Consider the following 23,306-nt stretch of genomic DNA (forward strand, 5'->3'; position numbering starts at 1 on the left):
TTTTTCATACAGTTTGGAATTCTATTTTTAAATTGAATTTTGGAAAGAGAATCGTCTAGCTTTCAGTCAGTCCAATAGACGACTGGTAATGGATTGCTCCGTTTATACGAGTAAAATAAAGTAAGATTTTTTGTTATATTGCTTTTCGTGACACACGTCGGACCGTATTGTATTGTCAAATTAACACTGGACGCCCCGAGAAAACACAGTCGAATGAAATCGTCTCTTACGAACGCTGCCTTAAGGAGAGAGTTTTAGGGCATTGACATTATATGTGTACTTTATGGAATATATAAAAACAAGGCGGCGTCTCTTAACTTAAAAAATACTGCACAGAATTTATTGCAGTTTTCACCAATATCTAGACTGATTCATGAGGAAGGTATATAATTGTTCAAGTTTTACGAGTCACGGGTGCTTGCTCGAAGCCGGGATATCTCGCTAGTATGTGATAGGTTTACTATGATTATTAATCTATACGCTTTAGTCAAGTCAAGTCAAAATCATTTATTCATATGATATAGGTAACACAATGTACACTTATGAACGTCAAAAAAATATATACGTCAAATATACATTTACTGCCAGTTCTCAAATCAAGGCCGTAGAACGGAATAGAAGAACTGGCAATAAACTCTCCGCCACTCTTTTTAATCGCCGAGTTTTTTGTTTTACACATTTGTAAGGAGCAGCATCCATTACACCATGTTCCACATGACATTTTAAGTAATAAATAATAATAAAATAAATTAAAATCAAAGATTTGTCCTCTATCAGAAGGAGGCATGGTGAAAAGCTAACTCAGAACTGATAGCATTGATTACTGATTGTAAAACGAATGCAGATACACCCCAAAGATCTTTCTATTTCACTACCCCCTACCCCCTTATACCCTACTCCTATAAACTTACAAAACCAAACTAATATAGGAATTATCAGCTCAACAAAGCCGCGACTTGCATAAATATAAAGTATCCATACATGTTCGAATGGAAACTCATTTCCGATAGTGCGAGCTACCTTATTGATAACGTTAGTTTTAATTGTTCAATGAAATTTGATAACAGACATTCCGCTCATACTAAATGTGGCAAATGTTTCATATGCGATATTGGTGTAATATTTTACATTTCAATGCGATACAGTTGTATAATGTTTAAGTGATTGATATTTTTGATTACCTCCAGCCCGTTTAATCGTCTACTGGCTTTTGGTAATCCAATTTATTGCGTCCAATCAACGATATAAAGCCACTGGCTACATGTATGTAGTCGAAACTAAGATAAGCTGGTAGGACGTTTTTCTCCACTGGAACAAAGAATCTACCGGTTCTCAATCACACGACCATGGCCGAAATATAAATTTTAATTATAGTTTTTCTGTTGTATCTGTATATTTGTGAACGACTTGTGTTTGTTGACGGACTTATCAAAGTCAAAGTCAAATCATTTATTTCAATTAGACCATCTAAAATGGCACTTTTGAACGTCAAAAAAAAAAATATAAAGAAGATTCCAGTTGCCCCTTCCAAAAGGTAGTTTCGTGTGGAGAAGAATGTGCAAGAAACTCCACACTTACTCTTTTAATATCCAACTTCTTCTTACAAAAAGTCGCGTGATTGCCGTGGTGCTGTCGTGTGCCGCGATATATCAAGCTACACGACTGCGAGGAAGTTGCATGGATGATTGATCTTAGCGCAGCGACTTGGGGGGGTGATTGTCATTAGTCAGCAGCATCAGTAGTTCAAAACGCGTTGACACGCGACATGTTGCGTTATTACGACCAATCACAAACGAGCGCAACGTTTTATCTTTCTTCTTTTGTTTTACATTCTCACCTCTCTTGGTTCGTTAATTCTGTTATTCTATATTTATGTCTTTTGTCTTACTTATTAATGTCAATAAATGTGTCATTTTTGACAGTAAGAATACAATATTATAAAATTATGAGAAAAATATACGTTAACTGCTAAATCTTTCTTGGTTTAATGTATTTAATTAAATTACCGTTTGAGGGTGATGTAATCTTTTATGATAACAGGAGTACTTAGTTGTGAATTAAGAGTTAACAAGAGGTTAGGATATTTAACCTAAAATGAAAAAAAACATAGATTAATCACAACCTAAAAATATTAGTAGGTATATGCTTGGCGTTATTATAGTAAAAACATTTTCAAACAATAAGATGAGAGTACCAATAAAATACGATTGGGTGTTTAGAAATTTAATCAATACACTTATTATAAAACGGTGGATAATTAAAATGCGATAAGTCACGTCTAAATATAATCTTAGCCTATATTTTTATTAAATTTAATTAATTTTTATAAGCTATCGCTTCTTCCTCCTCTTTCTTCACTGCTTGAATAAGGACGAGAGACATCACAGAGTTAACGATCTGAAATAAATAAGTGTTAATTATCTACTATTGAAACTCATAAATCAAATTGAGGCGTTTTCTCTAGTAGACTCTTTCAATTATCAAATAAGTTTTTTCCTGCTACAATTGTACAATTGGGTTTATATTGTTGACAGCTTCCATATTTCTTTGGCACTTATTTGTTATGTATATGTTGACGTAAAATTGTAAACACCGTTAGATTGTAATCTATCTCGCGAGATTATAAACTGTCGAAACTGTGAACCTCAGCGTACTGCTTACAATTTAACGTATTATTATTCGGTAGATTGTACTACACTAACTTAGTTATCATTCAAACTTCTTTGGTCAATTACAGATTAATTTTACTTCCAGACAATTTCATATAACTACCGAATAATAATACCTTAAATTGTAAGCAGTTCGTTGAGGTTCACAATCTTTCGACAGTTTACAATCTCGCGAGATATATTGCAATCTAACGGTGTTTACAATTTTACGGTGACATATACATGCCGTAGAGTGACCTACTACGATTAGACCAAAATATTTTTTTTTTATTAAATAATATTTTTAATAAAAAAAGGCGATAACATAGATAAGGCGTGAAACAAACAACTGCACATGGTTGCAGTTCCTCACAAAACAAAAAACTTGGCGATTAAAAAGAATTGCGGAGAGTTTATTGCCAGTTCTTCTCTTTAGTTCTACGCCCTTGATTTGAGAACTGGCAGTAAATGTAAAATTAATAATCAATAATTAGCATTTAATAAATATTTCTTTTTTGACGTTCATAAGTGTACATTGTATTGCCTATATGAATAAATTACATTGGAAGGTTGTAGTTTCAAGTCCCTTAATCAAACTCAAACTCAAAATAACTTTACTCATATAGCTAAACAAGTACACTTATGAACGTCAGAAACTAAGTTAAGAAGTTAATGGTATAGACTATACATATTTTTGAAGTAAAACTTCTTTATCGGCGTTGGAAAAAAATTTACACACATTTGTCACATTTTTCGGTTACGCGCCATCTTTTTCTTGTCCCTACCACGGTTGATCCGAAGAGATTCGAAGCCATTAGTAACAAAAATATATAATAACGATAACAATGATAGTAATACTAATAATTCTATTACAATTAATGAAATTCTGTAATAATCTTAGTACTACATAGTAGTACAGTAATAAGTTAAAATGAAATAATTGTATTTGTAGTCATGTCTATGATAATAAAAGCCTTTTGTTAAACTTTATCCAATTTAACTTTATTTAACCAATTTCTGTAAAGTTGCATATAGTAGATCATTCTTCGAAAAATAAGGTCATAAAGAAGTTTCACTTCTTACGTGTGTACACCTAGTACACGCACACATTTTTATTTATTTAAAAAGCATTTATATGCCTACCGGTAAAAAGCATTGTTTTACCGAAAACCCGGATATTGACATCCGGCGGAAAACCCACGTTTAAATTGTTCTAATGGATAATGAAGATTTCTAAGACTTACACAAATCATACAAGAGGCAAGAACAATGCCAGCTAGCCAACCGGTTCTTCCTTCCAAGTACCAAGTGAGCTCATCAACACATCCATGGAAGTAGGCATTTCCGGTCACAGAGTCACGGCACTCAGAGGGCAGAGGCTTGTTCAGGTTGAGGTAGTCCATGGGACCATCAGCACCGCAACAACCAATCTGACAAAAATAAATATTTATTTATTTACACTTTGTTCGTTAGGGATATAAAAATTTAACAAAATTACACGTAAAGGAAAGGCAACTGGCGGCCTTATCGCTTTCGAGCGATCTCTTCCAGGCAGCCACTGTGAGAAAAGAAAAAAAAGAAAATGGATTAAATTACATGAGGTAGGCAAAAAGTGCAAAAATACATGTATTACATATACTTGTAAAGAAAAAGAAACTAAAAAGGAACAAAAAAAACAAACTAAACTAATAAAAATTAACTATTATTCTTATTCTCTCTCACTCTTTTTTGTGAGGGTTGCTATTGTTAGCTTTTAATATTTATTTAATTAAATTCTAATTAATTCTTCTCCTTTTTATGAACCATATTCTTAAGAATCTTGCTACAATTGCGCACGTACAACTGCCCTAAATGGGAGTCGAGTCGGAGTAGAGAATAGATTATAAAAGAGATTGTAAGTTGTAACACATGCGCGCGGGCAATATTCCTTTGGTCAAGTTTGAAGTTACACAGTTTACGTAAAATCAGTGAAGTGAATTATAGTGAATCAAGTCATCGAGTGTTTAATTTGCTACCCTAAGAAACCCCTACACCCTAAATCAACTAGCCCTTACACTATGTTATTAAACACACGAGCAGCGCAGCATAAGCGCAGAACATCATAATTTGTTTCCGCTACTTTTCTTTTTTTATAGAAAAGGGGGTAAACTGGAGACTCACATAATGTTCAGGGACACGACCAACCACGTCACTTAACATCACCTGAAACTCACACTACTTGCCGGTCTTTTAAGATCTGTCTTTACTCTCTTCTCTTGAAGGAGCCTAATATAAATCTATCTTTTAATATTAAAACACATGTTGCGACACAATCACGGTTTTAGATTTATCTTTGCTTTCTAGAAATTCCACGCTAAAACAGAAAAATCGGTTCAGAAACTTAACGTATGTAGAGTGTATCCATTTGAAAGATAACAAAACACAATTGGCCTAGTTCAATAAATTTTAGAAAGCCTACGTCATTAGATTAGTGCACTACGAAATGACGACCCCCGGGCCTCTTTCGAAGTCAACCGTCCATTTAGCAAATATGCTCTGGGAGCTAGAACTTTTTGCTACCAGATTGGCCTCTTCATCTGATAGATTCTCTGATTGGACTAGTTCGTAGAATGAAAGCATTTGATTGCCTGCTTGCCAATCAGTTGCATTGTTCTCTATACGTTAGACCAATTTTTGTGTTATATTATTTTTCAGACCCTCCCACCGCGGAACTATGTAGTTCCGCGGGGTCCAGCCTTGTCGTGGCGGGAGGGCTCAGTACCGGCGGCACGGGGCGTACGCCTGAATGTGCTGCTGGAAAGCAAATGGGACCACCACGACGTTATTAGCCGCTCCCGACAGGTTCTCATTAGAAGAACCACGCGAGATGCGGCCGGGTAGAGGGCGCTTTAGCTGTCCGGGCGTTTTCGGCGCTTTGTGTTTTGTCTTGTTCGTGTCTCAATGTGCTCCCTGCTCCTCAACAGGCTGGTTTGTGGAGCGTTGTGTGCGTGCTCGTTATTTGTATTTCCCGCTTCCCTTTATCCGGCAACGGTGTGTACTTGTATTGGTGTTATTTGTATCTGTGTTTCCTCCTCCCTTGAATGGGCTGGCGGAGAGTGGTGTTTTACGTCCGTCTGTATAATGTTCTTGTGCTGCTTCGTTGCATGCGAAGCCAAGGTGGAGGACAAACGATTATTCATACTGTGCGTCCTATGCGCGGCTGACCCTTCCACGGCCTACATTGGTCTGCCGTACCCGCGCTTTTATTATTACTACAACGTGTATCTCTATGTATACTTTGTCCGTATACAGGTCACCTGAATCCCAAGTTTTGGTTCCCGGCGATGGGATGCATGACCGGGGGGTTTAAACCCGGTCACTAGGGCACCAAAGAGGGGAGCTACCCCTCCTTAAAAATTAAAAGCACCTCAAAGCATGGAAAGTAACGGAAAAGTAAAGACTACCCCAGGAGGGTCAAATCCCTCCCATGACCAAGTGGTCATGGCATCCGGTCCGCATCGTATTCTGGGGGCGGACCACGACCATGCGATAGATCCCAAAAACTCACGACCTGGCAATAATACGGAAATAATGAACAAGCTTACGGACTGTAGCGGGCGGTTGGATGAGTGCTCAGGCGCTTTTGCAACACCTTCTACACAAGGAGAGATCGCAATAAGGGAAAGCAATGAGATCGTCCAGCGCACTTCATGTCCATCACCGGTGCGAAGTGCAACTTGGACCTTCGCCATGGCTGACAATATGAGCTCAGACTCAACAAGCTCCATGTTAAGCATAAGCTCGACACAAAATCAACAGAGTCCTCGAGGACTAGGTGAGGCTCCTTGCACCCCAGGGGAGAAGTCGCGCTTCTGGCGACCCCGAAAGAGAACGAGACAGGATGACGAGGAGAGTAGCTGCAGCGACACCCCTATCCTTTCGCACGAACGCACGAAAGCGGGATACCAAAGAGCCCGGAGAGTAGAGAGAGAAAGTGAAGCCGAGGCGGAACTCGCGGCTCTTAACGAGAAACCCACTGAGACAGGTACGGTTGGAAACGCCAGAAGACGCATCGAAGAAAACCTGGCTGCCGTAGAAAAAGTGGCCAGGTGTTCTATGAACCTAAAAGGTACCTTTGTAGCCGCTCTTAAAAAGGCAGTTGTAGCAATCAGAACGGATGCTGATAATCTGGCCGTGCAAACGCTGTCGGATGAAACTCGAGCTCTGCAGCTAGAAAATGAACGCCTCCGTGCACAACTTAATTTACTACAAGGCGAAATGCGCGAGCTGAGGTCGATCTTGCAAGCTCCGAAGGACCACCCAGCTGTCAATGTAGACGAACTGGAGGCTCGGATCCTCCGACAGGTAGGTGAGCATATCAATGCGCAATTTAAGGATCTCGGGTCAAGGCCCAACTTGGAGACGCCAGCCCTTCCCCTTCCGACTGAGAGTAAAAAGAGCAAAAAAGGTAAGGCGAAACCACCTTCCAAATCACCGATGTCAGCTGCAGCTTCGAAAACAAAACGGGGAAAGGCAACCGTGCAGACGCTTGCCGTTGGAAATAATGAGCAAAACCGTTTGGCAAACGCGCCGAGGATGGAAGTGTTTGAAAGAAATACACCTGTCTCCTCTCCCGCTAGTGCCATTGCATTGCCACACTCCTGGCCCTCGCTGACCACCACCAATGAAGAAAATTGGACGATGGTTACTAAAAAAAGGCAAAAGGCGGCAAAGGCGACGCAAAAAAATGTGAGAGCTCCAAAGTCGGCAACATCGAAGGCTGAAAAGCCCCCACCCAGGACACTGCCCAAGCTAAAGGCACCTCGTACCGCTGCAATTGTGCTCACTTTGTCTAAAGACGCTGAAGCTAAGGGTGTTACCTACGCCGCTGCCCTAAAAGAAGCACGGGCTAAAATAGATCTGAAGGAGGCTGGAATTGAGGGCGTTAAGTTTCGCCGAGCGGCAACAGGAGCCACGATAATTCAGATCCCCGGAGCCGGCAGTGGGGAAAAAGCCGATACCTTAGCCAACCGACTCAAAACAGTACTGAGTGACAGCGGAATCAAGATTACACGGCCCGTCCGATGCGCCGATGTCCGCATCTCTGGCCTGGACGACTCTATTACAGCGGATGAATTGCGCGAGGCGATTGCGGCGAAGGGAGAGTGCCCGGCTGATCAAATAAGGATCAGCCGTATACGACAAGATAAATCGGGTCTTGGCGCAGCGTGGGCTAACTGCCCCGTAACGGCCGCCAAAAAACTCTTAGCGGGGCGTTTCTTTGTCGGATGGGTTGCGGCAAATATTAGTGTTGCAAAGCCAAGAGAGCTACGGTGTTTTCGCTGCTTACAAATCGGGCACGTAGCTAGCCGCTGCATGTCCGATACTGATCGTAGCCAACTGTGTTTTCGCTGTGGTCAAGCCGGTCACAGGGCAGCCTCCTGCAGTGAAAAACCCAAGTGCCTACTCTGCGACGAGGCCGGTAGGAAAGCGGATCACAGGCTAGGTGGCAACAGCTGCACAGCTCCCAGTGTGAGGGTACCCAGGCGCCGCTCGTCACCTAAAAAAAAGACGCCCGCAAAGTCTCCGCGCAACAATGCGCGTATGGAGGTCATAGAAACCGCAGCAAATTAACATGGCCCTACGGTTTCTTCAGAGCAACCTAAACCACTGCGCTGCTGCACAAGACCTACTGTACCAGAGTCTAGCGCAGTGGAATATCAACGTTGGTATAATTTCCGAGCCCTACTCAATACCCGAAAAAGCGAACTGGGTTGGCGACCTCGACGGTCTGGCCGCAATTATCGTTACACCGGCAGATGGCTCGCCCTGCATTGGTCCAGTTCGAAAAGGCCACGGCTATGTGGCAGCAAAGTTGGGTAGCAAAATGTGTATCGCGAGTACCTACTTCTCCCCCAATCGCTCGCTGGCTGAATTTGAGGCCTTCCTAAACGAACTGGGAAGCCTGGTGCAATGGAGCCATCCGAGACATTTAGTCATCGCTGGGGATCTGAATGCAAAGTCTGTGGCCTGGGGTTCACAGGTGTCCAGCCCACGAGGAAAAGCGTTGGTGGACTGGGCAGCAGCGCATTGTTTGGTAGTGGCTAACAGGGGCTCTGAAGCTACGTGTGTTCGAACAAACGGAGAATCTATTGTGGATGTGACTTTCACGAGCCCCCATCTTTCGTGCCGTGTTCAGGACTGGGAGGTCCTGACGGGGGTTGAGACGCTTTCGGACCACCGGTATATCCGCTTCCGCACTCTCTCTCCGTCGGCCAATCCTAGCTCGGACCCGTCAGAACTGGGCCCAAAATGGGCACTTGGGAGTCTTAACAAGGAACAGGCGGAATTGGCTACGATTGTGCAGGCCTGGTGCCCGATCCCAGCCTCCGTAGATCCAGAGGAAGAGGCAGAGTGGTTTCGTGGCGCAATGACTTGCATCGCGGATGCTGCAATGCAAAGAAGACGCCCTGGAGCTCACCGGACCAGTGTATTCTGGTGGTCGGCAGAACTCGCCCAGTTGCGGATTGCTTGTGTAGCAGCTCGTCGAGGCTACACCAGGACTCGCAGAAGGCGACCAATTCGCATAGAAGAGGAAAAACAAGCATATAGCGTATACCGAGATGCAAAACTGGCGCTGCGAATAGGTATCGCCGAAGCAAAAAAGAAAGCATGGCAAGAACTGCTTGACACCCTGGAGCGGGATCCCTGGGGACGCCCGTATCAGATTGTCACAAACAAGCTGCGCTCGTGGGCCCCGCCACTCACGAAAAACATGGAGCCGGAACTGCTCAGCACAGTGGTTGCGGAACTTTTTCCTGAACGCGACGCCCTGAGCTCCCCACATGAGACGACCACGGAACACAGTGTCACAGTGTCTGAAGTATCTCCTTCGGAGCTGAAGACAGCAATAACACGCATGACCACTAAAAAAACTGCACCTGGTCCCGATGGCATGCACGGACGAGTGTTAGCTCTGGCCCTCGACGCTGGTCTTGACATGCGCTTTCGAGGCCTACTCACGAAATGTCTTAGAAATGGCCTCTTTCCGTCGACATGGAAGACTGGGTTGCTAGTTCTTCTAAAAAAAGGTGGAAAACCTACAGAGTCACCATCAGCGTATCGACCTATAGTTCTCCTAGATGAAGCCGGCAAGCTCTTCGAGCGTATTATTGCCGGTCGGATTTACAATCATTTGGAAACTATAGGACCAAACATACATGAGGCTCAATTTGGCTTCCGGAAACATAGGTCAACGATCGACGCAATTGCGCGCCTGCGAAGCGTCTGCGAGGAGCAGGTGTCACGGGGCAGAGTGGTTTTCGCGGTATCGTTAGACATCGCGAACGCTTTCAATTCCTTGCCATGGGACTGTATCGCGGACGGCCTTCGCCACCACGGCTTACCGGCCTATATAAGAAAATGTGTAGCATCGTACCTCAACGGCCGCCGTGTTATCTTCCCGAAACAAAATGGCATAGGGAGTCACCTCATCAAGTGCGGCGTCCCACAAGGCTCGGTTCTTGGCCCCCTTCTTTGGAACATAGGTTACGACAGGGTGCTGCGAGCGAAACTAGTCCCTGGAGTGTCAACTATATGCTATGCAGACGACACCCTCGTGGTTGCTATTGGAGAAGATTTTAAGGAAGCGCGCCTCCGAGCGACAGCTGGAGTAGCTCGGGTGGTTTCTGAAATCAAGAAGCTCGGCCTTGTTGTCGCCCTTCAGAAATCAGAAGCTATATGCTTCTACGGCCACAGAAAAGCTCCACCTCAAGACGTAGACATCATCGTCGGCGGAGTAGCTATCCGGGTCGGTACTACGCTCAAATACCTTGGGCTGATTCTTGACCCACGGTGGACTTTCAGACCACACTTCGTGGCACTTGCCCCTAAGCTCACCGCCACCGCAAACATGCTCTCGCGCATAATGCCAAACCTCGGCGGGCCGAGTGGGGGCTGTCGCCTCTTATACGCAAATGCGATCCGGGCAAAAGCACTGTACGGGTGTCCCATATGGGCCGACAAACTGACCGGGTACAATCGCACAATACTCAGGCAGTCGCAGCGAGTGGTCGCTGCCAGGGTTGCGAGGGCGTACCGCACTGTGTCTTATGACGCAGTGTGTGTTATAGCCGGTACCGCGCCATGGCATCTCGATGCGGCTGCTTTTAGCGAAGTATATTGGAGGAGGGCCGAAGCTCGGGAAAAAGGGGATAACCCCACACTGGAACAATTAAACGCGTGGCGAGCCTTAGAAGACCAGGAATTGTTAGTAGAGTGGAAAAGAGAGCTGGCGGATGCGAGTGCCGGTAAATATACTACCGAAGCCCTCAGACCTTTGCTTCAACTTTGGGTAAAGAGGCGCTGGGGTCACCTCAGCTATCGACTTGTGCAGATGCTGTCCGGACACGGATGTTTTGGTAGCTATCTGCACAAAGTAGTAGGGTGTGAGGAGTTACCAACCTGTCACCACTGTGTCGGAGACAGCCGGGACGACGCCCTGCATACACTTAGGGACTGCCCAGCATGGGAAGCGGAAAGGAGACCTTTGTTAGATGCCCTCCAGGGCGAGGACGCAATTCTGCCAAACGTAGTGAAAGCCATATTGAGCGCAGGAAATGACGGCTCGTGGAAAATCTTCTACAATTTCTGCGAGTCGGTCATGAAAGTCAAAGAAGAAGCGGGAAGAACCAGGGAGCTTTGTCCCGGAACCCGTCCGCGGCGGCGAAAGAAACCGCAGGCCCGTCAAATCCTCGCCACCTAAAGAGTGCCCAAGCGGGGAAGCAGGGGTCCATGCGTTCAAAAGAAGGGATGGTGATCCATCCCTGCAAGCACTGGACCCGATCTCCCCTAGCTATTCCTAAAAGCGTATGGCCCGATCTGTGAAGGATACTTGCTGTGTCAAGTATCTTCACAAATCAACAATGGGCGGGGAGAGGCGGACACAACCGCCGCATCGCATGTCGGGAAGCGGATAAGGCTCTGCTGTTACCGCATCCCTCCTAAGGCGATTGTTGGTGGCGCCTTGGGGTTTTAGTGGGTATGCACATTCGCGAGTCCCACATAACCCTCCCGCACTAAGCAGTCGCACCGCGGTGGGGTATGCGCAATGCATTTCCCCAAGTAAAAAAAAAAAAAAAAAAAAAATTTTTGTGTTACATCTTAATTAATATTCGATTTTAAACCTCTTATAAATGGTATCGCTAGCTTTGTTAGTAATACTTGATAACCGAAAAATTTTTACTATAAAAATATTAGATTAATTATGACGTACTGTTGACGTACGTTTTTATATAATCTAGATATATAAAACAAAGTCGTGTTAGTTACTTATAACTCAAGATCGGCTGGACCGATATTAGTCATCTCTTTTTTGGTGGATTCTTCTCCGCTCCGAATAGCAGAATAAGTAATAAAATATCGGATAAGTTATCGAAAAAAAAATTACGAATGCAAACAGCATGTGGTGCCATCTGTTAAATAATGACATAATTACGCATATAAAAGAAACCTACCACTTTGTTCTTGCGCCGGGTAACAAAACAAAAATGTTGTATATCAGAAAGTGCTTTAACATGCAGTATCGCAATATCTAGAGAGAAAAGGCCTAATGTGTAAAACTGCCATTCTTTTATCGCAATGGCGAGCAATAAAACATTTCTGTATTTGCAAATAAGTTGTATTAATGTTATTACCTTAATGAAATCCTAAATTAAGTTTAGCTAAAGTTAACACGATATTATTAGACTGTTACGCGGAACGAAATTCGCCGGGTCAGCTAGTTTTTGATTCAAGTGTGTGTGTTAAGTGATATGTGGCCTATTGGAGTGCCTGACCAGCGATACCTATATTATAAGTGTATATTTCGTTACCTATATGAATAAATGATCGCCATGTAATATTAATACTTACTCCTTCTTGTACCATCCTTAAAATTTCTCGGCTGCCCTCATGCATTGGATTATTAATGAGTCGAACAAGCACATCTTTGATAATGGGCTGGATGCTAGAGTCGTAAGTTGAGAAGTCCAGTAGAACACAGGCTCCAACGAGGCCGAAGACAAACAGACCTATTTGTGAAGCTATATACTAGAAAACAAAATTGAGATATTAAGCTTGTGTCGAAAATAGATTTATTTTTAAATGATTTTTGTAACTGAATATTTATAGTTTATGGACATTTATTTTACTCAAATACGAGTATCATAATGAAATGAAAATATATTTTTCTTAACTGTCTGAAGCTTTTTTTTGATAAACTTTTTGATAATTCTGTAAAATGAATCGCAATAAAAAATGAATCGCAAATTATGTTGCTAAGCGCAAAACTCAAAGACGTCTGGATCAATTCGAGTATTCCTTGAACTCTAAGGGAGAGTAGAGAGAAAAATTGGAAAAATTGCATGAAAAACGCTATGGGGTAGCATAGTAAAATTTTCCAAAAAAAAATCGTATTAAGGCGAAATGAAGTTCGCGGGGGCAGCTTGTTTATAATATTTTTTTTAAAAGACAATTCACACCAATTGACCTAGTCCCATGCTAAGCTGGTGAAGCTTGTGTTATGGGTACTAGGCAACGGATATATATACATATTATAGATAGATAGACATATAAATACATATTTAAACACCCAAGACCTAAGCACAACACCAAATGCTCATCACATCGATGTCCGTCTCAGCCAGGGATCGAACCCGGGACCCATGGATTCGCAGTCAGGGGTACTAACCACTAGACCAATGAGTCGTCATATACATATAGGTATATGATAATTAAAATTAAACGTGTAACTTACCATATAAAGCAATTTAATATTTTCCATCAAAGCTGATCCACATCCAAGGAAAGCAACGACCATGATACCAAGAGTTCCGATAAGTATAATGTAGATACCGATGAAGAACTTCTGTAACTCTAGTATCTTCATCCATTCGTTGAATCCTGGCTCCACACATATCCACAAACATAGTGCGAAGATAGATAAGCCGAAAAGCTGGAACATTTTTTTTTAATTACTAGTGATCTACCGACCTTATAGTAGAAGAGAGAATTGTATAGCATTATGAATAAAAATCAGTCTAAGAAATCTCTCAGTTTAAAAGCTTTTAAAGGATAAAGGAGTATGATCTGGAATATTTCAATACAAATTTCATAATATGTAGTCAACATTATGTTGCTAGTTAATGTTTTTGGGTGTGCAAATTATTATTATCATTTAAATATCAGTTATAAAAAAGTAACTATACACTATCTTAAAAACATTTTTGAACATTACAAATATAATGTATAAATATATGCAGCTACCTCGGACAAAGAAATTAGTCTAGCAATTCAAAGGGGGAACGCTGCCACTATCTTCGGAACCTTGCCTAAAGGGACTCCTTTTAATGATATATTTTAGTTTATGTTAAGTTTAGTTATTTATTTCAATGTTTATTATTTTATATATAGATAATACTATATTTATACTATATATTACTAAGCTATCTTTTCTAAAATATATGACAATTTTGGCAAACGAAAAATGTATAAAACAAAAACTACATATTCCTCTTCAACCAATGGGTACTTAAGACGTAAGCAAGATATTCTATGGAAAAAGTTGAGCATACTATTTGATAAATCGACTTCGTTGCAAGTTAGCCAATTTTGCTGATCCACGTAAAAGATAAAACTACGAATGGGGAAAACACTATAGATATGAGGGGATCTAAAAGTTTTATAATCTCATTAATGCTACGAGCGAGGGCCTTTATTTGTGTAAACAGGTAGGTATGCGATTATAACTTTTATAGAGCAATAAACTTTAATTGCTCTACCCCAGTTGCATACATTTTTAGAAAAGAATACAGTGTACATTTTATAATAATAATAATCAGTGGCGCTACCACCTTTTTAGGGTCTTATCTAATAGGCAAGTATGTGATGAGCCTCATGTGCCTGATGCACGCCGTCGACTTTTTGGATCTAAGGTAAGCCGGTTTCCTCACGATGTTTTCACTCATCATATTTATTTTTTTTAGTTTTTCCTCTTTAACTAGGGTTGCCTGGAAGAGATCGCTTATTAGCGATAAGGCCGCGCGTTGTATCTCTTATATTTTTTATGTATTGTGTTATTTGTGTTTCTTTTATTTTTATTGCAACAAAGTGTAACTAAATAAATAAAAATAAATAAATGCGCAGATAGAAAGAAATTTCATTGGTGCACAGCCGGGGCTCGAACCTATGACCTCAGGGATGAGAATTGCACGCTGAAGCAACACTGCTCTTTTATAAGGCATAGTTTAATTTTAAAATATATCACGCTAAAAGAAATATTGTTACCCGATTCGTCCATAGAAAAAGAACGTGGATTTCATATGATTTACACGTCAGAACCCGAGCGAGTAATCGCCGCGTCTTTGAGTAATCAAGCCAAATAGGAATTAGGTCGCGGCTCCTATCGCCTCTGCGTTATCTTCGGAACAAAAAAGGGCCTTATCTACGCATCATTATACTTTGTCTGCAAAAACCTTTGTCGAGACAACAACTCTGTTCGCAATCCATTAGGGCCAAGCCAAATGACGCGGAAAGTTGACTCGTACGTTTGTACGGTTTGCTGGAAAAATCATATAATACTCGGGTTTGTACCGCCATTAATGCTCGAATACACTCGCTGATACACGCTTTCACGATGATAAATGGCGCAATCTGTGAACGAAGCTGGACTAACTAATAAATTTGAAATAAAGAAAAATTGGAGCTATCGAAATTGGCTTCGCTGTACCGTGTTCAGCTTGTTTATGCCTTGCGTTTATTACGAGCAATCATCTTCGATAGAAATTAACCGTCCGATTTGGATCTATAATTATGCATGTTTTTCTCGGTAAAAACCTTGTTTGCAAAACATTTACGTTCGTTGCAAATCGATTTGATTTACGTAAACAAAAGCATTACCAAATGACTATTAAATATTCGCAAGTCTCTTATGTATTTCGTTTTGCTCTCTTCGAGCCAAAAGACAGACTTTTTTGTGATGTTAAAAATTTATGGCGTCGTAAAAACTCGCAGTGAGACCGTCTACTATGCCAGCGGCGTCTCTTAAGCCCGAATATGACATTACAATGTAGATACGTGAATATTTTCAACGTTAAATTTTATAACACAGTATATATCAGGAACTGGGGGATTGTCGTAAAATGCTAGTTATTCTGCAACTATTCATTGTGTCACCGTTTTGTGGAGATTATAAGCATTAAGTGGCTTCGAGCCGTATAAACGTCAGGACCGTTTTCGTTGTATATCTCGGAATACCTGCAGAGCTGGAATAATAAAGAGTTTTACAACGCTTCAAAATGGGACTTTTTCTCGCAATTCAACCGCAACGTGCACTTAAGGGATTTGAATATCTTATGTGGAAGACGATTTTATCTATTCTACGCAACACCGGGGACCCGGTACGTGCCGAATTTAAGATTTAAAACAATCGTTTATTTCTGACAATATTTTATTGTGCTTCCGATACATAAGATTGTCACTACTGCCGTAGCCTTTTTGAACTTTATAGAATACGATTAAAAGGCCTTTAACGCACTAGCAAAACCATTGGCATTGAGAGTGTCCATGGGCGGCGGTCATCACTTAACATCACGTGAGCCTCCTGCCTGTTTGTCCTGTTATTTCGTAACTCTTTAAATAAATATTTTTATTGCAAAATTTAAATTTTTACGTAGAGAGCGCAAAAAAAACTTACACGTTATTATTCATTTTCAAATCAATAAAAAAAACCATTGTTTTAATAAACCTTGCGAAAATTAGAACAGGTATTAAATCGCATTTAAGAATGATATTTAATTGTGTTGTACCTAGGTAACACTGAAAATGTTTAGAAAATGAAAAACGGCTTAATATAGAAAGTTGCCAATACTTTTATTGTTTTTCGAAGTTATCTCCGTTCTTCTCTACACATCGTCGCATTCGATGGAACCACTGTGAAAAGCAGTGGGCCCATTCTCCCTTATTATTCTATGGGTCTATGGGTCTCTTCTATGCATTTTCGTAAGCTTTCACCGCATCTTCAGGGCTCGTAAAGCGAATACCTCGAATTTTATTTTATTAGAAATGTTTCTAAGTGGCCAGTTCTAAACATTTTCAGTGTTACCCTCGAACTTGTGTATACCAACTCTTAATCATTCTCTATGGCGGGGTTAAACTATTTTGAAATAATTCTGTAGTCAATTCACTAACGAAGATTAATTAAAAGTGAAGCGCATGGAAACACGTTACGCTTTAGTCGGGTTCAATTATGGCGGTTAAGTTTGATTGAGTAACATTAAAGGCTGGCGGTTTCTAAGACGTTTGCTATTCAATTTTGGAATACTCTATTGATTTGTATAAATCAATTCATTTACTAAACGTATAACTTTAGACAAATCGAATTTGACTTATGAACGTCAACGCGCTTCTATAGGTAAACTGTAGGGTGTGATTAAGGAACGATGATTTAGCCCTTATTGACGGCTGTTGACGATTTTAGATTTTTTTATTTATTTCGTAATCTAATAATGTATCACTAAAAATATAGCCAAAGATGGAATATATAACATTTACAAAAAGGTTCAAACGTTTACAAAAACAATAAAATTTATTCAATACATTTAATTAAGTAATACCTAATTTGGCTGTGTTGTGTGATGGTGTAAAAGTGAGGGTATGCTCATGATACAGGAGATTTTGCGCTATGGATTTTCTTAATACATCATTTTAAACATATTTCGCAATAGCTTAAACAAGTCAAGGCTTAAATATTGCTCGTTGTATGTCCGGGCTGCGCGATACAAAACTGAGTTTTTTGAGTGTTCATATGAGGAACATGAAACAAAACACGACTACGAATCTTGTAGACAGGAACATGGAAGGGCAATTTTTCTAGAAGTGAGCTGCAATTAGCAATTAGATTAGCGCCTAGATGTTCTGAATACCCTTAATGTTACCTTTAAACATTAACGGCCTTGTTATGAAACGTGGACTAAGTACGGCAATTGTTACAAGGTTCGTTACATTAATTTCATACCGAAATAGAATCGTAACCATGGTAACAAAATCGGTACTCTAATCCACACTTACCATCATACCACATTCACAAACAATGTTATGCTTCATTACAATATAGGTCAAATGTCACCTCTACAAACTTGCTATCACCAAGTAGTATACACTATAATTTTTTTGCCAGGAGATACGTCATTTGATTATATATTTTACATTGCCTTTCATCAAGCTAATCAAGCTTTTCAAACAACACTCATCTAGAAGCAAGCCTGTTTTTGACAACCCCAGGGAACGGACCACAACCACACAAATCAAAAGTACAGAAAAAGTATATCCACAGACTAATTAAAAGATTGCCCTATGACATATTCAAAAATAATTCTCACGATTTGGCTTGACTAACTTACTTTCAAAATAAGTTAGGACATACGACGTTAGATAGAAAAATTCAAACGTAGAACAATTGAAACGAAGTCGATTTAATATGCCCCATTTACGGCTACAACGCAGCACCATTCATCTTGGCACAAATCCAAAAGGCAATTATTGAAAGCGACTAGGATACAGCGATTATTTCTCATTTGCACTGCACCTTAACGAGTGCAAGTTTGAATGATACTTGACAGTTGACGTTTAGGGTTTTTGGCGTCGGTTCCACTTTCCAATTTGCAGAGCGGCTGCCCGATTTGTGCCAGCTCCGATAAATAAATGTAGCGTGTGATTTTTCAAAATAACTCGAGTCGAAAATTATATTTAAAATGCTAATTTTGTGCATACATCCCTGACAGTTATCCTGGCGTTTAACTTAATCATGAAGTCGATTTTCTACATATTTTTCTACATAACTATATACATGGTGTCTACTTGCTTATAAAGTAGATTGGTGGATGAAACAGATTCAGGAGTGTCTGATACGAGTCCTATTATTATCATTACGTAAATTTTTTGTGAAGATAGAGAGATATAATAAGAAGGTAATTCACATTATAACTGGCACATTTTCTTGAACAAATTGTATATCAAAGCCTTAAAATGGATTTGGCATTGGTAAGCTTAAATTGCTGTAATATTATGTTTGAACTATACAAACTTGTAGAGTATTTTTTAATACCAACACAATTTTAATATACTAAAATATTAATCAAATTTGTTGTATTTGATACATTAAATTCAGTGCTTTTTCATCATCCTATTACTAGCACTAAAAATTAAGATCTAGCAGAGTATAGTGTCTATTTGTTATTTTTATTTATTTATTTATTACAGAAATACATACATTATACGATAATGTCGAGAAACATTAAATAAAATATAATAAAGTACATATATAATACTAAACACATAATATACACAATATCGCTACTGTGAATTCACTCTGCGAACATATAAATATGTCGATAGTGTCGGAGACAGCATTCAGTAGGCGCAACGTCTTTGATAACGGGGATCTGTGCAACAGACTGGTTCTTGATCTTGGTATCGCAAATAACCTAGGCCTTCGCCGTCGCACATATCCCATAGGTACTAAGAAACCCAGTTCTTGGAGTACACTTGGGTTGACACACCCCTCAAGACTTTCAGTACGTAGTAGGCCAACTGTAAGTCTGGTTTCCATATAAAGTACGACATTAATATACCTAAGAATAAGAATGAGCATGTATCATACGATTACCACAGCACTTAATTAATTTACATAAATGCCTCTAATGTAATAATGAACAATATGTTTCACGCAATAAATATGCATTACAATTTAATTCAGAGCAATCCTATACATAACCCCACAATGGGGATGTGATGTTTAATTTTGCTAATTAACTCGGCTTAATAACCGCCTGTATCGAGCGGGAAGTTATGTGGAGTGCGAGGATTTAGTGCCGACACCACGTGTTACTAATGCCTTGGAATGAATAGATACGGGTGGAAATTTTTATCGGGATCTTTACGTTTATTTACCACAAACTATTAGAAATGTATATAACTACTTATGTGTAGATATTGTAGGAACGTTTTGTCACTTAATAGTGACATGAACGCGACGAGAAAATAGTTTTTAATCAAAGCCGTATTGTCTGAAATATTAACCAAAATAATAAAATACAAAGACTACCTAACCGTTTTGATATATAATATTATGTTATACTAGATACTCATAGTCTTTTATAATTATGAGAAATAATACTAAAAGGAATCATCAAGGAATCCATATCCCCAAATGGTTCAAAAGCATAGCACAGATATAATATTTATTATATTTTAAATCTAAACAATGTCACACACAATATACAGATTAAGAGGATATCAAAGAACTAAAACTTAAACGCCTAAAATATGTAAGCGTATTTTTCAGACCAACTTGAAATAACTTAGGTTACCCTTTTGTGTACAAAATTACCGTCAGCCGCCTTAATTTTCTTGTCCACATAAAAATGTATCTTTTTTGTTATTTTTCGTAAAAGTAGCTTTAACTCTGTGCTTCATTACAGTAAAAATATGAAAATATGATCGTAAAAAATAACGAAACACAATCAACATTTACATTATAACTTAAGTATTCATTTATCTCTTTCTGACTAATTGTATTCCTGCTTTGATGGAAAGAGACGAAATAGAGTACTGGAAACCGTCTAATTACACTCAATATATATTAGTGTTGGCCTAGTGGAGTACGACTCTCATCTCTGAGGTCGATGGCGTGTTTCAGGCACAGGAGGCTGATCACCTACTTGCCTCTTAGATTGACAGATGTTCATGACACAGATACTGAAATCTGAGACAGCTCCAGACCTAACAAGGTTGCAGCGGCACTAGTTGTTTTTAATATTAGTATTAATAATTCACTAAACGATTCAATAACGCAAACTAGATAGAAAGCATAGAAACTTATTGTAATATATATAATATAATGTATAACTTTAAAAAATAAAGGAACTTAGAATTTGTATGTAAAACAACTTCTTGTTGTTAAGAGCTATCGTAGTAAAATTTTAATATACATTGTAACAAAGATTATTACATACATTGAAAGAAAAAACGTGTGTATGTACTTATTGTACACGCTTTAGAAGTTATACTTCTTTGGTGTGATAATTTTCGTTCGTTTTCGTTTCCCTCTTCAAATTGCATTTTTCTTGTCCATTTTAGTGGTCACTTCCAATCGAAAGGATATAATATGTACTAATGATGATATTTTTTATCTCATTGGAACAGGTCTTGTCGTATAGAAATCATTATTTTGATTTTTTGTTGTTTGCGCTTTGTAAAAATTTATTCTCATAATTTTTCCCAAACTCGCCAAAAGAAGTATAACTTCAAAAATTATACATTTCCCTAAGAAAATTGTAATATATTTACAGTTTCTATCTATAGACGCACACGTCACTTACTCACTCTACCGAAAGTGTAGACAGAGAAGTCCGGACATACCTGAGGAAGCGAGAGCTTCATCCACTTACATGACCTTCACCATGCATGCTTGTCTTTACAAGGAATAAACCTATGAATCTACACATGACACATAAATGAATACCTTGTTTAACTTATGACTCAAACAATGGATAAAATATACTTAGAAAACAAGTATAATCTAACTGATAACGAGCCGTATTTCAGAGCGTTGAATAGAGATAGCAATATTTACACAAATGTGAGAAAGGGATGCTACTAGCTACGTGAATATTATTGCAATTTTAGTACATATTGCTTTGTACAGGTAAGAACTATTCTTAACATATAACACGACCTTACCAAAGAATATAGACGAAGTAAAATAAAGGATATAATTAAGGTATTTATAAAATGACTCATAGTCCTTAAGCCTCGACTTAAAAAACATCCGTATAAGGTTGTCTCATTTTTATATTTGATAAATTAGGTGAGAATGATAAGGACAAAACATTCATTAGATACAGGACTTTGTGTTCAAAATAGAATCTTTAGTATTTAGACCAATTAGTATTAGTATCTGACAACACTAAACAGTTTCTGGGATTTGTAGCCACAATAATCGTATTAAATAAAACAGATATTCGCAGAAATACAATTTTCCGATTCGTTACAACTGAAGTGAGTAACAAATGTTGAACCGTGAGAACGTGCCTCTAATTCAAAGTAAACAGCTCAGTTCAAACTCACCCACAATACGACGTTGAAGCAAAACAACGTGTACTTGATGCAATATATTTGTGACTCCAATTTTCCAACTATTGGCCCTTGGCCATCTCTGCTTAAACCTGCCATGACCACTTGCACACACGCTCGATTTGGTACTGGCTTATCAGATAATAAAGCTAGGTTATCTGTGGAAAGATAACGGACACCGATTGCCACACCTATAATATAATATAAATACTGTTTTATTAGATCCCAATATCAAAGAGCATATAGCTAGTTAGTAATGTGACAAATATGCCAATGAAAAATGAAAATATACCACTGTAAAATGCTAAGTTCTTATTTGTGTAAAGGTGGGTTGTTGGGAGGTCCTTAACAACTGGTTAATTAGATAATTATATAAGTAACATATTACTTCCTTGTATGTATTTTTTAGCTAAAGCAATAATCAATATGTAGTTTACAACAAATAAGAAATTTATTTGTGGCTTATAAAATCAGTTATGAGGTTGCACATATTTATTGTAAAATATTACTTATTATGTTTTATTTATTTTAAAAAGTTTGCCAACGGGCATTACAATGAAATCTTACATCTAACATAAACAGAAAAATAAACGAATTGTACACCCTTTAACAGGTACAGCCTGCTATATACTTAATAAGTATTATTGACAGAATTCTTAAAAAATTTAGAACGCGTGAAATATAAATGTTAAGTTATTGCAAATTTTTGAAAAATATTACTCTGTGAAACTGTGCGTACGCGAGTTTTAAATGATTTCTAAATAGAAGACTTTAATACATCACTAAGCCAAAGCTTGTTCTATTATAAATATAAGTATAATAAGTAAAAAGTTATGTTACTTAGCTTAAATAATAAAAAGCGTTAAAATATTGTGTTGAAATATAGGTATTAAAACACTGTTTGATTCATCGCTTTAGTGCTAAAAACGTTTATATTATCAACAAAGAGATTCGAATTTGAAATAAACAATAGAACGCGTTGAACGGAAACGCATTTTAATTAATGAAAATAAAATTGATATTGCACCGGAAAGAGTATCGGGTATAAAATATTCAAGCTGTTGGCCTATTTCTGTGGCCTTGTCACCTCCGCTGTAAATTCACAGCTGAACGGTCTCGTGTTTTCACTTCGGTTTCAACTCGAAGTGAAACTAAGGTTCCCGCGCATGTTTTTACTCTCACAGGACTTTTAAAATATTGTCGTTTTTAATATGTGCGATGTGTCGGAGATTTCATGTGCAGAATTGGAGCAAGTATCTAAGGCTTTCAGAGACTTTCTTTATACAGATTGACAAATAGATTTCAATTAAATGTAATATAATAGCTAATCATTAACGCCTATAGTGCATTAAACTATCATAATGTCATCATTTAAGAGTCAATTGTGACTGAAACGTTGGACATGTTTTACTTATTTTTTAGTGCCTCTCTATTGCTGGATGTTGGCCGTCAGTATCTTGAAGCGTGTCTTGTCCTGTGCCAGATGCAACAACTCCTCCGCAATTCCAT

General features: G+C 39.0%; 1 protein-coding gene across 1 annotated transcript; it reads right to left on the reverse strand.

Annotated features, from left to right (window-relative positions):
- Positions 1-2,207: 2,207 nt before the first annotated feature.
- Positions 2,208-21,943, reverse strand: LOC125057957 (tetraspanin-2A). Its single transcript, XM_047661927.1, has 5 exons — positions 21,792-21,943; positions 13,423-13,620; positions 12,540-12,716; positions 3,893-4,078; positions 2,208-2,397 (listed from the first exon to the last, which is right to left on the reverse strand). Exons 1-5 carry the CDS (start codon positions 21,894-21,896, stop codon positions 2,317-2,319), a joined length of 747 nt encoding a protein of 248 aa, XP_047517883.1. The 5' UTR covers positions 21,897-21,943; the 3' UTR covers positions 2,208-2,316.
- Between the last annotated feature and the right edge of the window lie 1,363 nt (positions 21,944-23,306).

The sequence above is a fragment of the Pieris napi genome, chromosome 17, assembly GCF_905475465.1.
Source record: "Pieris napi chromosome 17, ilPieNapi1.2, whole genome shotgun sequence".
NCBI classification, from domain to species: Eukaryota; Metazoa; Arthropoda; class Insecta; order Lepidoptera; family Pieridae; genus Pieris; species Pieris napi.

Bases quoted from the DNA above. Each gene is read 5' to 3' on its own strand.
- LOC125057957 (XM_047661927.1), bottom strand. From the start codon at position 21,896: ATGGCAGGTTTAAGCAGAGATGGCCAAGGGCCAATAGTTGGAAAATTG. The intron at 13,621-21,791 runs GTGAGTTTGAAC...AAAATGTTCCAG, and splicing joins GCTTCAACGTCGTATTGTGG to CTTTTCGGCTTATCTATCTT. The intron at 2,398-3,892 runs GTAAGTCTTAGA...TATTTATTTCAG, and splicing joins TTGCCTCTTGTATGATTTGT to ATCGTTAACTCTGTGATGTC.